Source organism: Solanum dulcamara, chromosome 11 (assembly GCF_947179165.1).
Source record: "Solanum dulcamara chromosome 11, daSolDulc1.2, whole genome shotgun sequence".
NCBI classification, from domain to species: domain Eukaryota; kingdom Viridiplantae; phylum Streptophyta; class Magnoliopsida; order Solanales; family Solanaceae; genus Solanum; species Solanum dulcamara.
The window spans coordinates 55,088,118-55,107,089 of record NC_077247.1 but is presented as its reverse complement, the minus strand read 5'-3'; the positions used below and the strand labels follow the sequence as shown (position 1 = coordinate 55,107,089).

Sequence of the window (18,972 nt, the reverse complement as noted above, 5' to 3'; positions counted from 1 at the left end):
AAACGGAAAGTTGCTTTAAATTTCGGTAGAAAGAAGTCACTCATCCTCCAAATTTGGAATTGCCCACATCTCCCGCCAAAGCTTCTCATTCGAATTCTTCATTTTGAGAAGCTGTATTGAACCTCGCCGCCGGCAATTCCGTTCCCCAGTTTTCCGATGTCGGCTTCTTTACCCAAGGTATACTTTCCTGAATTCAGATTTACATGTTTGTTTGTTTTCACTGATAAATCTTCAAATCTGAATGTTAGGGTTATCAAGAGCATTTTCCGTTACTACTATTGTTATATCTACGGGTATGTTGTTTTTGTTTTAGATGGAGGCGCTTTATTCCAAGCTCTACAGCAAGTACGCTAAGCTCAAGGTATTTAGGGATTTTTACTAGTTCATTTTTTAAATTTAATTTTTGAACTGTGCTAGGTGGAAACCTAGAGACATTTCCTGTTTACTATCAGTGATTTGCAAGAGTAAGATTTTTATTGTTTTGGTAGAAAGAAAAAGACACCAGCATGGAGGACCTGAATCGGGAACAAGAGGAGAAATTTGTGAATTATGTGACTGGTAGGTTTACATTTGAAAGCTTACCTTGAGTTTTATCCGATAATTAAATAATTATGGAAGTTTTCCTTTTTCTTTTTTAGCTATTAGGTTTTGCCAATTTAAAGATTGTATCTAGGCTGTAATTATAATTTTGTTTGGTTTGTTATTTGGTATGAAACAAACCTTTATGGATGTACTATTCTTTTACTGTTAATCTTGAGTTATGAATTTCAACCTCTGTTTGTTCTGAAACAACCACATTGTGAGCATATCTGATTTCCCCAGGACCAAATCAACCCATTAAGTGAGGATCTTTCTATAACCCATTCTCCTGAATTTAACCTGTTTAGATATTGGTTAAATTTGAGTACCACCTTGATCCTTGGATGTGTGAGCTTCAAAAATTTGAAATAAACTCTTTTTGTTTGTTTGTTTGTATGTTTGTTTGTCAAAATGTGAATCCTCTGAAACTGCTACTGGAAGGTTATGTTGAAATTCTTCTCTTGATTCACCGTGGACACCACACCAAAGCAACCATAGAGAAAAATTGCTATAATTAGCAGTAGTAATTTCTGTCATCTTCTTACACATCCTATACATTGAGTCTCTTGAAAGTATGCAATAATATTTCCTGATGAAATCTATACTTGGAGAACTCATACTTGCCATATTTTATTACATTAGATACAAACTTGGTTGAAGGTTTGACGTGCAGCTTTGTTTCTTTCAGCCGCCGATGAAATAATTGAATACTTGAGAAGTGAAACGGACAGACTACGCGAACAAGTAAATGAGTTGAGGCGTGAAATGACATCAATGAGGTCTGCACTCAGGGAGAAAGGCTTACTATTTTCAATAAGAATAATGAAAAGAATAAATGTGTACTTAACCTGTCTGCAGGTCTGCCAAAGATGAAGAGAAGATTCAATACCAAAAGCTTTTGATGGAAGAGAACCTGAAGAGTAAGGATAAATTGGGAATTGATTAATTAGTTATGGAAGTTCAAGTCATGGTAGAATTCTTATAATGTCCATAGTCCTATCTATCTTTCTGCAAGACAGCTAGGCAGGTTGGTATTGCTTTAAAAATATTGGATTTGTGGTTAAGTTTACGTCAATGCTGGTTGAACAAAATACCAGTGACTCTAAAGGTTGTTCAATTTCTTGTTATTCTTGTTAAAGCATAAAATTTCTATGAGAGGGCTATATACTTCAAACATGTTCAAATTTCAATCCATTTAGGACTTGATGTGATTCTTTTATTTCCATTTAGAAAGTATGACCATTTGGAAAGAGAGAAGTTCAGCTTCAATGCTTGTTTGACAGTCTTAACAATTGGTAGCGCCAGATGGAGTTTATTGCTTCAAACATGCTTTCAACTTTGATGCCTTTGTCTGTCTACTTTCTACAAAATTAAATGCTTCATCTGTGTCTTCTATTTGACACATCTTCTTTCCATAGGATAATGGTCTGCATTGAACTGAAAAATAGTTTTTGCTGGTCAGAACTCCCGAAGATAGCGATTTCCTTCTGATGTCAACAATGAGACTGACAAATATTATTGTTTTTCCTTTTTGAGCCTTTAATAATGGTATTTTTATATTTTTAGTGTTCAGGATATTCTTAATGGTTCATTAATCTACTATGGGGTAGGTTGCTATTCAACCACAAAATTTGACTAGTCTCTCATTCTTATCGTAACGTTTGTTTTACCTCTTGTCTGATTCTGTAATTGGAACCGGGGTTAGTGAAACATAAACTAAGACAATGAAAATTTTGTGAATCGAGAAACAGAGACTAGGTGAATATCATTTAGTATATTGAACTTTCTAGTATAGTCTATTATTCTTACCTTGTTTCTTTCATCAAATCCACATACTTCGATAGTTGTTATTCACATGTTGAATTTTTGTTTATGCTATTAAAGCTAACTTATGTACTTAAATATAAGCAGAAGAGTTTCCACGTCTGAATCAGATAACATTAATGGAGTTTCCAGACTGGCTTTGGCATGTTTAACAGTAGTTTAGCAGATAAAAAATAGAAAAAAAATATAGCTCTTTTCTAAGCGAGAACTAGTTGTGATGTTATGTAGTGCAAATTGTCATTTAGTGGTCTCTAGGAATTGCTATCAACAATATACTAACTATATTACCAAATGTTAGGTTTTTAGCATATTAGGTTAAAAGTGGGATTTTGTGGTTTTCCAAGTTGATTGTAAACATTACCCTAATCTTCTACCGAAAAGGTTGTTAAGTCTATTAAGAAAAAAGTACCTTGAACTAACTCAACGGAGAAGCTAGATCTGTTGAGGTAAATAGACTGCAACTTATCCCTCAATCAATGTGGGACACTCTAATACCCCCCTTCTTCGTGGTACATCCAGAATTGGACAATTGGAGCATAGATAACACTATAAGTGGGCCAAAATTGGATGACCAAACAATAGGATGATTTTGATTTCGATACTAAACTAAGAACTGGACCTTGAAGTTAACTCTACCCCCAAAGCTACCTCTTGAGATGAGAATTACCCAAGAACATAGAAAGAGACTATTGGGTCACTGTAGCAAAGTTGTCATGCATAAGTCAAAGTCTTGCTAATAGAAGTCTTGCTTATTGTTCTATAAAGGCAGCTGTCATTGTGTTCCCGTGGAGATTTTGGTGCTTCTTATGATGGTTTTGCTGTCTACTTTTGAACTTTTGGAGATCAATATTTGCATTCTGTTGCTCTGTTGAATAAGTTTTCCAATTTTGAAATCCAAATAGATAAATAGATATTGCCAATGCTGCAGATAAAGAACTCCGTGATGAAATTCAGAGGTTTCAACAACTTGATCAGGAGGGAACCTGTTTCAATGCTAGCAATGATAAAGGAAAAAGCAGACAAATTATAACTGTTGGAGATTCTCTTCCAGATGCATTGGATGGCTCAACCATAACGAACAAGAAACACCGTAGGCAGTCTTTGCTCATTGTACAAGACACACATACGCTGTCTCCCATGGAAGAACTTCTAAATAGAACTGAACAACCTAGTACGAGTTCATATAGGTACACTGAGGTCAGTGCCACTCTCCAATTTGAATCACATATGCTAGTTTATGTGGTAATGTTAAGCTGGCATTTTACTATTCTGACCGTCAGGCAATATTTTGCAGCCTGCTTGCTGTAGAAGAAATGTTTACATTCCAGGTTTGTCCCAACTTTAGTTGTTAATTTTAGTATGCGATATATCTTCTCTTATGTAACTATATTCTGGATGGGATATTTTAGGTGATGGTGCAGCTGACATCTCTCCAGCCTCGTGCATCTTCCAAGACCTTGTTCAGTGGTTAGTCGGTATGAAATTTTCTACTGTGACGGAAAACGAAGAATTATGCATATCAGCTCTTCATGAGTCAAGCGGTAATTTCTGGAGGAACTTTGTAGTCCTGGATCTTGCTTCAATTTTTTGGTCCCTTTTCTTTCTTTCCACTTCCATTTTCTACTCCCTAAGCAATATGTGATAATACTTGTTAATAAATCTTTGAAATTACAGAGGCGTCGTTCAAGTTTCAAGAGTCTTAGAAAATGTGCCTTATTTTGATGACTTGAGTTTTATTTGGTTAAACTTTTTAGTTTCTTTTTAAATTGTAATTTTGATCTAATAATAACTAGTTGACAGTATGTCATTACAATATGTGGTTGATATTAATCTTAATTTGTCTTGTGGGAGTCTAGAGATAATCAGAAAAAATAGCCTCAATTAAGAGAAGTTAATCGCTGAAACTTGAAATGGTGTTTGCTTATAATCAGAAACCTAGATGGTTTATAAGAAATCATCTGATTGTTACATCTTTAGTTTCATTTCTATCTGCAAAACTGAAGAAGTTTTTTTCTCGTGGTGTTTGATTGAATATTTTTAATCTTTTTTTTCCTTCAAAAACTCTTTTTCAAATTTCTGAACCAAATGCCACCTAAGTTTCAGTTTAGTGATTTTACCGACCGACGTATAATAACCAAGCAGGCCTTGTTTATCTGCTACCATAGTGCACTCAATTGATACTACATCTTCAAGTTAACTATCTTTAAGTAAATTATTTTTAAATCATAGTGTTTTGCACTAGAACTTTTTCATTTGTTAGTAGTATTCTAGTTTATGTCTACTATTATTTTCTAAATTTTGAAGATTTCAGGTCAAATACAACTTTAAACATTGATCGAATTTGCCACTCAAGAGAACATGATCAGTTTGGCCACAGAATGAACAGCGTGTTGTTAATTTATGGAAATCACTAAATTAGAAAGGAATCACTTAGGCCCCTTATAAGCCAGCTCTTTAATGTTGAACTTCATTTAGATGAATCAGAATTTTCTGTCTTCCCTTTGTTCTTTCATTTCAAATTTAAAGTATGGCGTTGTGGTAGTTGCTCTTTAATATTGATGTGTTGCGATACACTCACACAGAGAGAGAGCTACAAGAGCTTAGGATAAAATTATGGTGTGAATTACTGACAAGTCTATTTGATCATCTAGCCAGACTATGTTTCCACAGTTCCTTGAGGTCATGTAGTGTGCTTTATGGTCTTTGACTGTTTTAGTTCACACATACTGACAAGGAAGCGATGTCCATATGTTTGTTTTGTGGAGACAATATAAACTTGCCTCATTACTCTAGTTTGATGCATGGAGGAAGTGATAGGTTGCTATTGAACTATGTGGTGCTTTCATATTTATTCTTTTCGTTGCTAAGTGAAGCATGCTTAGTCACTCCAAATTTCAGATATAATTTCCTTTATTGATAACAGCTGTCACTTTTGGAACTTGCAATCTGAAGGTCGTCCTCTTGGTTTGTGCAGGATTATCTTTTAGTTTGACGTTGACAAAGAATGCATCTACAGAACCAGAATTGGTGTACCGTGTGTTGTCACTGGGGACTTTTGAGAGAGTGGCCCCTGAATGGATGAGGGATACAATCATGTTCAGCCCGAATATGTGTCCACTTTTCTTCCAGAGGGTGTCTCGTGTTATCAAGCTCAGTTACTGAGCCCTTTTCTCATAAGTTTCCAACTTGGGACCTGATTGGGTTTAGTATTGTGTATATGTTGCTCCAACTTTCTGAGTTGAGTTTATTTATATTTTTGTACATTCTCGAGCAGAATATGGCCTTTTAAAGTTTGCTTATTCTATTTTACTTGTACACAATTGGATACATATATTGGGTAGAGCAAATTTCTGGGTCTGAACGGAGTTTTGCATCTTTTTTTGTTTGAGTTACATTTTTACTCCTCCATCAGAAAGGTAATTGATTTAGTTCTGTTTTTACTATGTTAAATTCACCCTGCCAACTCTCAGCAATTTTGATGGCATTTGCACTGCAATTATCAAACAATCAACTAGGCCCCCAATGCAAAGACGAAGGGTCGGCTATATGATTTTTTTTGCAGCCTTCCGTTCTATTCAGGCTGATATTTAAAATGCAACTGAATAAGAGTTAATGCTGAACTAAAACAAACTTGACAAGCAGCAATATGCTAACCAATTACCATAAAAGGAAACAACTATTGAGGACAAGCTTCTGATTTTCAACATACATTTGAGCAGAATTGGCAGATCATTACAACTGCCTCATGCATGAGAAAACAATAAAATACAGAAAAGGAACATGAAAACAATAACTAAGGAAATCCAAGAGGGACGATCGAGGTGTTTAGTGGAGGAAACAATGTTGGCTCCTGGAATCCTAAGATCCATTGGCTCTAAATCTGATCGAAAAGGGAAGATTTCTCTAATACTATGACATTTCTTCAGTTTCACTACGTTAAAGCTCTTGTCCTGCAGCTTGTAGAAGAAAACTCTGTTGTAATCCGACATCAAAGCAATGTCTACATTATAAAACCCATGAAGGTTTGGATAATTTGCCACCCCCTTTATAGTTTCACTGTCTACTTCCTTACTCAACTCCCAATCTTGTTTTCCATTCTCGAAAACCCAAAGCTTCATCCCTTTTGGTGACAAACAAGTACACCCAAGCTTCCCCTTATACTCCACAAGCCGGTGACGTTGATAACTATCTTTGAATCCATCAAAACTGGGATTTGGAAGACAAAACCTTGGAAAAACCTCTTCCCCATTATAGTTTAGAGCCATCACCTGACCATCATCTACTTTGAAATAAATCAAACCACCTGCATGCACTGCTGGTGCAAACATGTCAAACAGGGGAAATTGAGGAAACAACAAATCTTTTGCTCGCCTCCACTCCCAAAAATCTGAATCAAAAACCTCACAACGGTTGTAATAGAGCCCCATTTTCATATAATGATTATTAGTAGTCCGAGGGGACGACAACCTTATAATCTTGAAGTGGAGGGGATTTGATCTCAGCACAATAAGAGCAACTTTCACGGTAGCATAACGGGTTTTTGGATTAGGAAGTTTCACCCATTGCTTAGTGATAGGCTTACAGATGTGAAATCTATAGTCATGATTTACCCTTCTAACACAACATAGAATCCCTTTCATTGTGGAGGCCACGATCCTCATGTCCATGAAGTAATCACGTCGAGGCTTTACTTGTTCATCAATAGGAAGATGTAACGGGCTTGTAGTACTATTCCCTGAACAACCTTCCAATGATACGAAGTCTGATACATGGTAGTTATATGACAGAGTCTGGGCAAAATATCCTGATATATTTTGACTCCTTGCACAAAATTGTGGCATGAAACTTGATTCGAAAATCATATCGTTCCATTCTTTATTAACAGCCTTGCAAGTGTCTAGTGTTTTCAACGATGTTCGAGTTAATATCTTGAAAATTACATCAGAAGGAAGTGGAGATGGAGGAGAAGAAGAAGAAGAAGCCATTGTATGCATAGAATTTTAATGAGAGGACAAGACAAGAGGAGCAAATAAAGTCATTGTTCGACTAAAGACTATATATAAGGAATAGGTGAAGAGTATTCCTTGACCGAGAAGGAAAAGGAGCTGAAAAAAAGTAGTACTTAATTTGGAAATTAATAGAACTCTTTCCTAGAACGATTAGGAGTAGTATATGAAATAACAAGCTTTAAAAAAAATACAAATAACTTGCTAAAATATGGAAAGTTTTGAAACACTATTAGTCCTAGTACTAAATTAGAGCTTTTGTGTAAATCGACAGTGTAGGACTATTATAAATTTATTATTTCCCAAAATTTTATTTATTCTTCTTGTGTGAAACTGTAAAAAATTACGTGTGGATTAAATAGTTTTAGACCACAATTTAAAGACCTCTTTCGAAAATCGATATCATACATTGACATAATATTTTGCAAGACTAGACCCCAGTATGACGTTGACTATTATTCCTTCATGCGTAATCATTATTTGGTTGCTTTTCTGCTTCTTCAATCCTCCTAGTTTTAGAGAAACCATAGGCTTCGAAAGTGTGCACAAAGCTATAAAGGAAATCAAGATACCTACCTAACATGTTGATCACAAGCTTAACGACCAAAATGGATGTTCCTTAAATCCTACCCTAGTGATATTCACAGGTTCATTAATGTTGTTGAGATAGAATGTTTGAACCACGATGCATCTTTCAATTGCATAAAGGTTTGTCCCTTAACATCCCTCCTTCAAATCAGAACTATGTGCGCAGTTGAAGGCCGAGTGTTTCATCATCTTCTGTAGAAGACGACTCTGATAGACAACCAACCATTTCAAGCCTAACGCATGCAATGTCAAATGAAAAGTCTGACCAAGATTATTAGAGAAAGAGGAGAAACTAAACACGAACACCAATTGCAAATAAAACACCAATGATATACTTGGTGGCATTCCATGCCAAACATCCAGTCCCACCCCAAGCCTGATTTACTTGAAACGCTTGAACTATTGCAGACCAAACAGGTATTCAAAGTGCCTCTTGCACTGATTGTGTAGTTGAATAAATTCTACTTCAATTGCAACAAAAGAAAATGACCACAAAAAAAAACTGGATTCATCTGACAACCAAAATGAGAAGTAAAACATACTGATTTGCCAACAAGAAACTCTCCAAAACATTCCTTTAATAGTGATATAGATGGCTGTCTACAAAAATACATAAAAATAAACTTGCTCTTAGACAAGCTGATCCACAAGTTGGCTCTCAGCTTATCACTGAATGTTTGAGGACTTGTTAAGGATAACACCTTCATATTTGACCTGGAACCACTTCATTGCATCCTCCTTAGTGACCCTGTGCTGAATCCCAACTCGAGACTTGCACCTGCGACGACGGGCAACACGGTAGCCAGGGCGCTCCAATACAACATAGAAATCCATTCCATAAATACCAGTTGAAGGATCATACCTGAAAATTTTAAACAAAAAATAGGATGACAAAACTTAGGAAAGGATAAAGACATTCATAGATGTGAAATTGCAAATGCAAACTAGCAGATGCACATCTTTCGAGGTTAATGTAAGTAAGAAATGGCAACCATAAGATAGAACCAAGAAAACAATATGAAAAAAAAAACATGTTTTCTTAAACTACTTCAAAGTTTTATGCAGTATTAACAAAAGAGCTAACGTGTTTTGCTTGTTTTGTACAGCAAAAAGGAAGACTAGCTCCAGATTACCTCCTCTATGCAACACAGCTAATTATGTAAATCGTGAAAGCTATAAACCAGAAAGAGGACTAAAATGATGATATGCTTACTTAATCCCAAGGTCAATGTGCTCCTGAATACCAAACCCAAAGCAGCCGGTCTCACTGAAGTTCCTTCTCAACAACTCATATTCCTTAACTTTCAATCCACTCTCAAGTAGCTGCATAGCTTTCTCCCCTCTGACAGTCACATAGCAAGCTATCTTTTCATTACGCCTGATTCCGAAGGACCGCACAGTATACCTTGCTGTTAATGAGAACCATACAACCACATGAGAGATCCAATATTTATTTTTATAAAGATGGTAAATTTTCAAACAATATCTCCAGACAGGGAAATCTGAGATAAATACAACATCAGTTAAAAAGTCCACACACAAATCACTTAAAAATTCATTTTATCAGCTACATTTCTTGTATCAATGAACGAACAAAAGCAAAACACTAGTTCATTATACATAACTCATGAATGTCGTAATTATCAAAATTAAACACTATCAAATTGTGATAAACACTGGCTTCAACCAAGATCTACCACAGATAATTGCATGCCTAAGTTGCTAAAAGATACATACCCAGTATAATTACAAAACTATGAACCAAATGAGCTAGTGCCTTCGACAATTGCAAAAAAAACTTCATCTACATGCATATAGATCAAATTAACCATGGATTAATCCCATGACTTGACATTCACACTGCCATTATCAAGCAATCAACTAGGCTCCAATACAAAAAAGAAGAGTTCAGCTACATGAATTTTTGCATCCTTCCATTCTATTCAGGCTGATATTTAAACTGCAACTGATTAAAAATCAATGATAGACCAAAAAAAACTAGCAGACAAACATGTTAAACAATCACCATACAAAAAAACAGGGGTGAATTTATAGGCAAAAATTGTTTAACATGGACATGTGTTCTATCTGTAAAACAAGGCATTTTATGTATATATTTTCTAAAATTTGTATAATATTTTATTCAGGCGCCCATGCTACAAGAATACTAAATGGTGCACTTGGTTGAAGGTTGAGTTATTTAACTAGAGAATTAGGGATCAATTTCCACTAAATATAGATTCTTCTCTTCCTTTTTAGTGGTACACCAATGTTATAGAAATCCAAGATTATCCACTGCAAGGAACAGGTTGAAGGTATACATAAGTGTCACTTCACAGATTGGATAAATGTTCATGGTGCAAAGCTAATATTTCCTAGACCACATAGTTGATGTACTTAATACAAAAGGTTTATAAGATTCAAAATCTTACCCTTTGAGAAAACGGGGGATTGGCCGCTAAGTTGCTCCAAGACTTTTGCTGCTCTGGTGAGTCGATCTCCACTCTCACCAACGGAGATGTTGAGGACAAGCTTCTGGACCTTGATATCCCTCATGGGGTTGCTCAATTTCTTCTCTGAAGCCTGTTCTCATTGCACAATCAAAAATGTTTTTTCAAGTTAAAGGCAAACACATATATGATTAAACATCAATACTCATGAAACGGAAATCGCTGAGAGATACCATGGCGCTTCCGCGGGAAGATTTTACAGTAGCAGCGGCAGCAGAGTTGAAGGGGTACTGAGAGGGCGGAAATTGTCGTCTTAAACCCTAATCGTAGCTTACTTTATAAATGGTACGATATGGGCCGCAGTTTGACTCGGGTCGTGGGCATTTTCAGAATTAAAAATGTAGGGTATTTTAATTAAATTTCATAGTCAAAAAGCCAAATTATAATTTATTCTCATTTTTTTTTTATAATTATCCGAATTTTCTCTTCTTTTTTTCCCAGATTTCTATACATACGAATGACGCTGATACATCGCGATTTGATACATAAGTCTTTTTCATGATACATCGCTAGTTGATACAAACCAAATATTGTAATATCAATAAAACTTATGAATCAGCTTATAACACTTAATATATCATGAACACAACAAAAATAGCAGTAAAACTTATGTTTTACTGATACATTTTGTGTTTAGTTTGTATCAACTAGCGATGTATCATAAAAAAGATTTATGTATCAAATCGCGATGTATCAGTATTATTCTTATGTATCAGAAAAGGGATTTTTGAAATTTTTACAAATAATAGGGAATAATTGAAAATATAGAAATATAAGGTGTGCAATTCGATATTTTTTCCAAAAAAGGTATTACTATCATTTTTTGCTAACTAGATTTTAGTTGGGAATATTTCACAAATAGTGATAGTTTTGATGTTTAATTAACAAATATAGTAATATTTAGATAATTATCAAATAGAAAGAGAGTTTTTGAAATTTGCTTATATTAGGGGTGTAATAACAAATACCAAATGAATTATTGTTTCTTGGATTTTTATTCAATGATTTATAGATATCAAAATTTTGTGGTACTTTATAAAATAAGCTCAATTTTTGTTAGGGTTTTTGGATGTTGTTTTACTATAGCTCACGCCTTATATAATTAGTAATGTCTTTGTCAAAGCTGTCGCTCGATGTTTCTGACAATAAAAATACATCATAAGGAGGTCCAAATCATCTTATATTTAAGAATATGCAACTAACAACTCTCGAATCACAACAAAAATTTAAAGAAAAGAATCAAGAGAGAAACAAAATTATACTCACAAATATTCATTTAATAAAATCTATATTTCATCACATTTTATTTGTAATTACAACATATTTTCATCATTTTAAAATACACTGCAAACACAATTATATACCTTTCCCATGAAATACTAATAATCCAGATTCTTTGACAAAGTGATGCATTTTTAATCTCAAAAACGATCTTAATTCAAATCTTAAAGAGATCAGTTGAAATTTTTTTGCTTCTATCTATATACTTATTAAGTGACACATGATTGGCAAAGCATGCAAATGGATCTTAGACGTAACCGATATAGATGAGCCATGTGAATAATGATTATAACATTTGGCCATTGCAAATGATTCAAGCCGAGAATTGTAAACATACTTGATTGGAACCATTATGAAACAATAAAAGAACGAAAATAACAAAACAAAATAAAAAATAAAATTCAATATTCATTCATCAACATCATCCATATTTCAAGTAATACAATATTCATTCATCAACATCAAACATATTTAAAGTAATCATTTGCACAGATTTTTATAAGCTACCATTCGTAGTTTTTTTATCAATCAATTTTATATGAACAACAACAATAAAATATCCAGTGAAATTCCACTAAATGGGATTTGAGAAAGATAGGGTGTATACAAACCTTATCACTGTCTCGTGAAGGTGAGAGCTTGTTTCGAAAGACTCTCGATTCAAGTGCATCAAACTAAAGTAGAAGAAGAAAAAAATAAAGAATAAGGCATAACAATTACACGAAAAGCACAGTAAGGTCTACAAGAAAGAAACAATAATAACAACAAAATAGTATGATAATCGAAATACAATAAACAACATATGCCAGAATTACAAGAACACGACTAATACTATGACGGATACTAACATGCTTACGCATTCGTAAGGCAAGATAACGCTCTATCCCTACTAACCTTCTACCCTTATACGCGACCTCCACTCTTTCCTATCTAGAATCATGTCCTCGATAATATGAAGATGCGCCATTAACTGTCTAATCACCTCTCTCTAATACCTTTTGGTCCTCTGCCTCTCCGCGTACTTCCTACAATCAACTTCTCACACCTCCTCACTGTTGGGTCCTCAGCGCACGTTCTCTTCACATGTCAAATCATTTGAGTCTCACTTTCCACATCTTATCCGCCACAAAGGTCACTCCACTTACTAGGATAATCTCATTCTTTATCTTGTTCCTCTCGGTATGCCATACTTTTATCTCAACACTCTTATCGGGCTCGTCTCTGCAATTTATTTTTACTTCAATTGATTAAAAATGAGAATATGAAACTAGGGATTTATCTCTTAAATATAAAAGATCTCCCAACAAATCATAACTTTTTAACATAAACATACTACTCTATAAGCTCGTGTATTACCAATTCATAACAATTTTCAAGGTCTTGAAAAGTACTGCTTGTCCACAAAGTTAGTCACGTGCTTCACATTTGATATACTTACTGGGCTTTCTGTTAGAAAAGTGTATTGAAAACAATCGATAATAATTTCTGGAATTAAAAGACGAAAATTGGATAGAAACTAATAAATAAGAATAGTGTCTGGAAAAATATGTAAGAACAAAAATGGAGCTCACTGAATGCACAGTATGTCCTAAGGAAATTATCCCTTTCAATGTATCCGAGGTTTTAGAATTTTTTCTTCCGGGATAGAACGATTTACTCACCAAAATAACGGTACAACAAATTAAGGTGTCCGCGAACCACTCAAAGGTAGTATATCACACGAATTTTTATTTTAAGAAGTGCAAAAAAGAAAAAGAAGATGATTGTCTCAATTTTTTTGTAAGGAACAATTCTGAGGATCAACAAAAATATATAGCCTGTTTGCAATTTTTCAAAAAAAAGTGCATATTGAAAAAAAGTCGCAATTTTAAGATTTGCAACTTTTTTGTTAAAAAATATGGTAGAAAATGTTTCAAATTAATCCGAAAAAGGAAAAAATGAATTGGATCACAAATGAGAATAAAATTATCGAAGTCACGACAACAGCATAAGGAGAGACTTTTTCTTTCCGACTCTGTATGAAACAAATACTTATACTACTCATTTTTCCCTCCCCATTCTTTTTCCCTCCCTTTGCCATTCCAACACTTTCTTCGTAAAACTCGGTCGGAAGTCTTGAAATTTCCCGGCGGTCTTTCTACCGGCAGCAACTGACGGGGGTTATTCGCTTCGCGAAAGTCTAAAAACTGGCAAAAAGAACCTTTTGAAATTTCCTTCTCATTCTCTTGCTAGGTAGCTGTCTGATTAAGGCTATTGATTTCTCTGACCCATTTTTTCAAACAGAGTTCGTTCGAAAAGTACTTCAGATTTCAGATCTCAACTGTTGCGAGTAGATGCGGAGAATCAAGGATAAATTATCAACAAGGTTAATGAATATCTGTGTGGCATCTCTTTGTAAAGCCAAACAATTGGAGAAAGCTGAAGTTGTTATAGTTGATGGCATAAGAATTGGATTACAACCAGATGTTGTCACTTACAACACATTGATTGCTGCATATTGCCGCTTTGTTGGCATAGATGCTGGTTATTCCATCCTTCATCTTATGAAGGACGCTGGAATTAACCCTGATGTTATTACCTATAACTCTTTGATTGCAGGAGCCACCAGATATTCCCTGTTATCTAAATGTCTCGACCTGTTTGATGAAATGCTTGAGATGAGTATTCTTCCTGATATTTGGAGTTACAACACATTAATGGACTGTTTCTTTAAATTTGGAAAGCCAGACGAAGCGTACAGGGTTTTTCAAGATATTCTTTTGAAAGATATATCTGTTCATTCAGCAACGTTCAATATTTTAATTAATGGACTGTGTATGAATGGATATACTGAGAATGCCCTAATGTTATTTAGGAGTTTAAAGCGTCATGGATTTATCCCTCAGTTAGTAACTTACAACATTCTAATTCATGGGTTGTGCAAGTCGGGACGAGGAAAAGTTGCAAGAGAGTTCCTCAACGAATTGGTAGAATCAGGTCATATACCGAATGCTATCACTTATACGACAGTAATGAAATGTTGCTTCAAATATAGACAATTTGAAGAAGGCCTTAAAATCTTTGCAGAGATGAGAAATAAAGGATATACATTTGATGCATTTGCTTACTGTACAGTCGCAGGTATGTTAGTGAAAACTGGGAGGATAACTGAGGCCAATGAGTACCTGGGATATATTATTACAAGTGGCTTTAGCCTTGATATTGTGTCTTTTAATACCATTTTTCACCTATATTGTAAGGAAGGTCAGCTGGATAATGCTTATAAGTTATTATACGAGGCAGAAATTGGAGGCTTGGAACCTGACAAGTACACCCATGCTATCTTGATTGATGGTTTGTGCAGGACTGGTAATTTCCAAGAGGCCCAGCAACAATTGAACCGTATGAGTGTGACGGGTTTTGATTTTAACTTGGTTGCGTGGAATTCTTTTATCAATGGGTTGTGTAAAACTGGTCAATTGGATTATGCTATGCAAATATTGGAATCAATGGATACGAAAGATTCTGTTACTTACTCTACCATAGTCCGTGGTCTTTGCAAAGCTAGGATGTTTCGTGCAGCATCTAAGTTACTACTATCGTGTATTAGAGGTGGCATGAGAATTCTTAAATCAGATAAACGAATTGTTATTGATGGTCTTCGTAGTTGTGGACTTACGCATGAAGCAAGGAAGGTCCAGTCTAAAATTCAACAGGCTAAGCTTCTGCATTATTGATAAAGAATGGTGCTCAACTCTGCCACTGAAGTTTTAACCTTATTTATTGGTTAAGGTTTTGCATTATAACGATTTTGTGGAAGTTGAAATTTAAGGGATAATGCAACTGAGAATACAATCTATGTTAACTAGTTTTAAGTGGGTAGAAGTATTCACTCCTCTTGCAAGAGGCAAAGACATGACACACTGTCAGTTTTGAGCAGACAAATGATAGCTTTTGGAGATTCTCTTCCAGATGTGGATGGATCAAGCATAAAATCTATTTGCTCAGCTTACAAGGCACAATTGCTCTATCTCCCAGTGAATAACTTCCAACTGGAGCTTCACAATCTAGTATGAGTTCATTTATGCATATCAAGGTCAGTGCTAATCTCTGATTGTCTTTCACAATATGCTAGCTTATGCATTAAAGTTGAGCTGTGGATTTTACTATTCTAACCATCAGACAATATTCTTCAGCTTGCTTGCTGTAGAAGAAATGTTGACAATTCAGGTTTGTCCCAATTGTTAGTTACTATTGTTTTGAGTCCGCGGTGTCTCTTCTCTTATGTAATTGTCGTTTGGATGGGATATTTTAGGTGATGGTGCAACTAACATCTGTCCAGGCACGTGCATCTTCCAAGACATTGTTCCGGGGAAAGTTGGTATGAAATTTTCTACCGTTGTGGAAAATGAAGAATTATGCATATCAGCACTTCATGAGTCAAGTGGTAATTTCTGGATGAGTTCTGTAGTCCTGGATCTTGCTTTTTTAATTCTGAAGGGCCCCTTTGTCTTCCTTGCAACTTCCATTTTCTACTACCTAAGCTGCAGATACGTGATAATCCCTGCTGAGATCTTTGATATTTGCAGAAGCACTTGTTCAAGTTTCAATAGTCAGAGAAAATTTGCCTTATAGATGCTTGAGTTTTATTTGGCGTAAACTTGTAGGGTTTGTTTTGCTAAAAAATTATTTTGACCTGATAAATCACTACTTCACAGTATATCCATCTACCTGCTTTTGCTTCTCCTGCTTTGCTTTGTTTTTCTTCTCTCAATTAAACTTAAAAACTGAAATTCGAAGTTTGTATATATAGAAAAAATGGGGCTAAGTTGTTCCTATACACTTCTGGATATTGATCTTAGTTAGTCTTGCTCCAAGGAGTTGATAGATAATGTGAAACAACAACCTCAATTAGTAGAGGTTAGTCATTTGAAACTGGAAGGAGTGCTCCCTAAAAATCAGAGACCTTGATAATATATAAGAAATTATCTGATTATTACATCCTTTGTTTCATGTCTATATTTGCGAAAACTTAAAAGATTTTTCTTTCTTAGCATTTAGTTCATCAGATTGGCCACTCAGGAGAACCTGGTTAACTTTGGACACTCATTGAACTTAGTTGATCTAAAGCAGTCTTGATGGAGCATTAATTGTTAATTTCTAGAAATCACTAAATTAGAGGGAATCACTTAGTCTTCTTCTATAAGCCAGCTATTTGATGTCAATTTTCATTTAGATGAATCAGAATTTTGAATTTTCCAAAGTTCCGTTAATCTTTCACTTCCAATTTAAAGTAGGGCTGAAGCTGGTTGATCTACATTGATGATTTTGTTCGATACACTTCACTTAAGTGTGCTAATAGAACTTAAGATAGAAAATTGGGTCTCCGGACCTGAATTACCTGCAAATTTAGTTAATCATCTAGCCGAACTTACTAAATGACGGGAATTTTTTGAGGTTTTTATGTAACTTGCTTTATGGTCTTTGCCTATTTTCAGTTCGCACATATTGACAAGGAGGAGGTATCCATATGATTGTGTTGTGGATTACGAGACAACATAAACTTGCCCATTATATCTAGTTTGATACATAGAGGGAGTCATTTCCGGTTGGAATTGAGCTCTGTAGTGCCTTTGTTTTTCTTCCGTTCTTTGCTTAGTTAAGCATGGCCAGGCACTCCAGATTTCAGATATAATTATTTCACTGGTAACAGCCGTTGCTGTTGGAACTTATATTCTGAAGGTCATCCTTTTGGTTCGTGCAGGATTTTCGTTTAGTTTGACATGAATAATGAATGCATCTGAAGAATCAGAACTGGTGTACTGTTTTGTCACTGGTGACTTTGAGAGACCCCTAAGTGGATGAGGAATCCGCTCATGTTCAGTCCCTTTTAGTATGTTTCCAGCTTAGAGCTTGATTTGATTTCTTGCATGTGACGTGTTCTCTCCTAACTTGGATCTTGGAAAATCTTACCAAGAGAAAATCTGCTTTAGAAATCTGAAAGGATGACAGGTTCAAGTCCCAATACTAGTGTGTACTGGTGAGAGTTGGCAGATATCATAGAAAATGGAATAATCAAGATGCGCATAAGCAGATCATAAGTTGGATCTTATCAAACGTTAAAGATTAATGAGTGGTGGATTGCAAAAGAAATGGATAGATCAATGAAGAGTGACATCAACTATTGAGCAAGCAGAGAAAATGGTAAGAAAAAAAGGCAGAGAGGGTCCATGGCCGAGGAAATGGAAAGGTATTTTGTCAGAATGCGGAAACAAGAGTCATGTAAAATAGTATTTGTTCATCGTGACATGTCGACGTGCCACCGCTATGGCTTTAGGTATGGAAGGCGACTGATTACTCTACGCATTATTATTGTGCTGTGCAATATACAATGGGTGATTGTGGTGGTCCATTACTTTTCCCCTTTTCCTTACAATTGCCTTTCCCTTTTCCTTTATTTTCTCTCTTCTTAATCTTTGTATATTCATATTCATATCTTCGGGGAACTAAAGCTCTGTCATGTTATATAATCATTTCTTTTTAATTTTTTCTTTGTCTACGAGCTTGTTTGACTTATCTTATTTAAAACAGTTTATAAATTGAATAACTGCTTTAAATAAACTGAGCCAAACAAATTTAATTATTTTTATGAACTTATTTTAAGCACAAAATGATTTTAAGTTAACTAATCAAACACTCAAAAAAACTGAAAACAACTTATAAGTTGTTGATACAAATGGACTCTACCTCCACTTCTCAATAAATATAAGATATGTGTTTTTCATATACATATTTACCCTTTCACCCGGGTTAAGCGATATTGACTTTATGTTAATTGTTAATTGCTATGATTAAATTAATTGGTATGATGTACCCATTATTTTTCATGTTTTTATATTCCCTTCTAAATTAGTTTGAACTGAGCAACAAAATTCAGACGCATTCATAATTCTCATGTGAGTATTACTTTAAGCGCTAAAATTTTATAGAATAGTAGCTTGTCAGATATTCTTGGTGATTCTACTCTTTATACAGAATAAAGAAATGGTTATAGTTCCATTATGTATCACTCTCTTTATCACGTTCATTAATCATTATTCAATACAACTCTAAAAAAGTGATTAGTTTTATATTGTAGCTGGGATAGGATTTGATTGCTATGGCTAAATATAAGTTACGCTTTATAGCATGTCTTTGCGTAGAAG

General features: G+C 34.9%; 4 protein-coding genes across 5 annotated transcripts; 2 read left to right on the top strand and 2 right to left on the bottom strand.

The window, feature by feature from the left end:
• On the top strand, positions 1–5,764 carry LOC129875157 (uncharacterized). Its single transcript, XM_055950597.1, has 9 exons — positions 1–177; positions 314–361; positions 489–558; positions 1,268–1,358; positions 1,438–1,499; positions 3,332–3,600; positions 3,698–3,731; positions 3,813–3,944; positions 5,378–5,764. Exons 1-9 carry the CDS (start codon positions 157–159, stop codon positions 5,563–5,565), a joined length of 915 nt encoding a protein of 304 aa, XP_055806572.1. The 5' UTR covers positions 1–156; the 3' UTR covers positions 5,566–5,764.
• A 318-nt stretch (positions 5,765–6,082) lies between these two features.
• Positions 6,083–7,411, bottom strand: LOC129873903 (uncharacterized). Its single transcript, XM_055949090.1, has one exon. It carries the CDS (start codon positions 7,395–7,397, stop codon positions 6,147–6,149), a length of 1,251 nt encoding a protein of 416 aa, XP_055805065.1. The 5' UTR covers positions 7,398–7,411; the 3' UTR covers positions 6,083–6,146.
• A 1,111-nt stretch (positions 7,412–8,522) lies between these two features.
• On the bottom strand, positions 8,523–10,807 carry LOC129873904 (60S ribosomal protein L11-1-like). Its single transcript, XM_055949091.1, has 4 exons — positions 10,681–10,807; positions 10,430–10,580; positions 9,211–9,406; positions 8,523–8,859 (listed from the first exon to the last, which is right to left on the bottom strand). The coding sequence occupies exons 1-4, from the start codon at positions 10,681–10,683 to the stop codon at positions 8,664–8,666; spliced, it is 546 nt and encodes a 181-aa protein (XP_055805066.1). The 5' UTR covers positions 10,684–10,807; the 3' UTR covers positions 8,523–8,663.
• A 3,011-nt stretch (positions 10,808–13,818) lies between these two features.
• LOC129875142 (putative pentatricopeptide repeat-containing protein At4g17915) lies at positions 13,819–18,299 on the top strand. 2 transcript variants are annotated; one of them, XM_055950576.1, is made up of 4 exons: positions 13,819–15,863; positions 15,964–15,997; positions 16,083–16,214; positions 17,532–18,299. In XM_055950576.1, exon 1 carries the CDS (start codon positions 14,122–14,124, stop codon positions 15,502–15,504), a length of 1,383 nt encoding a protein of 460 aa, XP_055806551.1. In that variant the 5' UTR covers positions 13,819–14,121; the 3' UTR covers positions 15,505–15,863; positions 15,964–15,997; positions 16,083–16,214; positions 17,532–18,299. The 2 variants fall into 2 exon arrangements, with proteins under 2 accessions (XP_055806551.1, XP_055806550.1); XM_055950575.1 differs by having other exon boundaries at positions 17,266–18,299.
• Positions 18,300–18,972: the final 673 nt, after the last annotated feature.

What these genes read in the sequence shown, in the direction of transcription:
- LOC129875157 (XM_055950597.1), top strand. Translation starts at nt 157, where the DNA reads ATGTCGGCTTCTTTACCCAAG. An exon ending in ATTTGTGAATTATGTGACTG is followed by an intron (nt 559 to 1,267) that starts GTAGGTTTACAT and finishes TGTTTCTTTCAG; the next exon opens with CCGCCGATGAAATAATTGAA. An exon ending in CGTGAAATGACATCAATGAG is followed by an intron (nt 1,359 to 1,437) that starts GTCTGCACTCAG and finishes ACCTGTCTGCAG; the next exon opens with GTCTGCCAAAGATGAAGAGA.
- LOC129873903 (XM_055949090.1), bottom strand. Translation starts at nt 7,397, where the DNA reads ATGCATACAATGGCTTCTTCTTCTTCTTCTCCTCCATCTCCACTTCCT.
- LOC129873904 (XM_055949091.1), bottom strand. An exon ending in ATCCCCCGTTTTCTCAAAGG is followed by an intron (nt 9,407 to 10,429) that starts GTAAGATTTTGA and finishes TCTCATTAACAG; the next exon opens with CAAGGTATACTGTGCGGTCC. An exon ending in CACATTGACCTTGGGATTAA is followed by an intron (nt 8,860 to 9,210) that starts GTAAGCATATCA and finishes TAAAATTTTCAG; the next exon opens with GTATGATCCTTCAACTGGTA.
- LOC129875142 (XM_055950576.1), top strand. Translation starts at nt 14,122, where the DNA reads ATGCGGAGAATCAAGGATAAATTATCAACAAGGTTAATGAATATCTGT.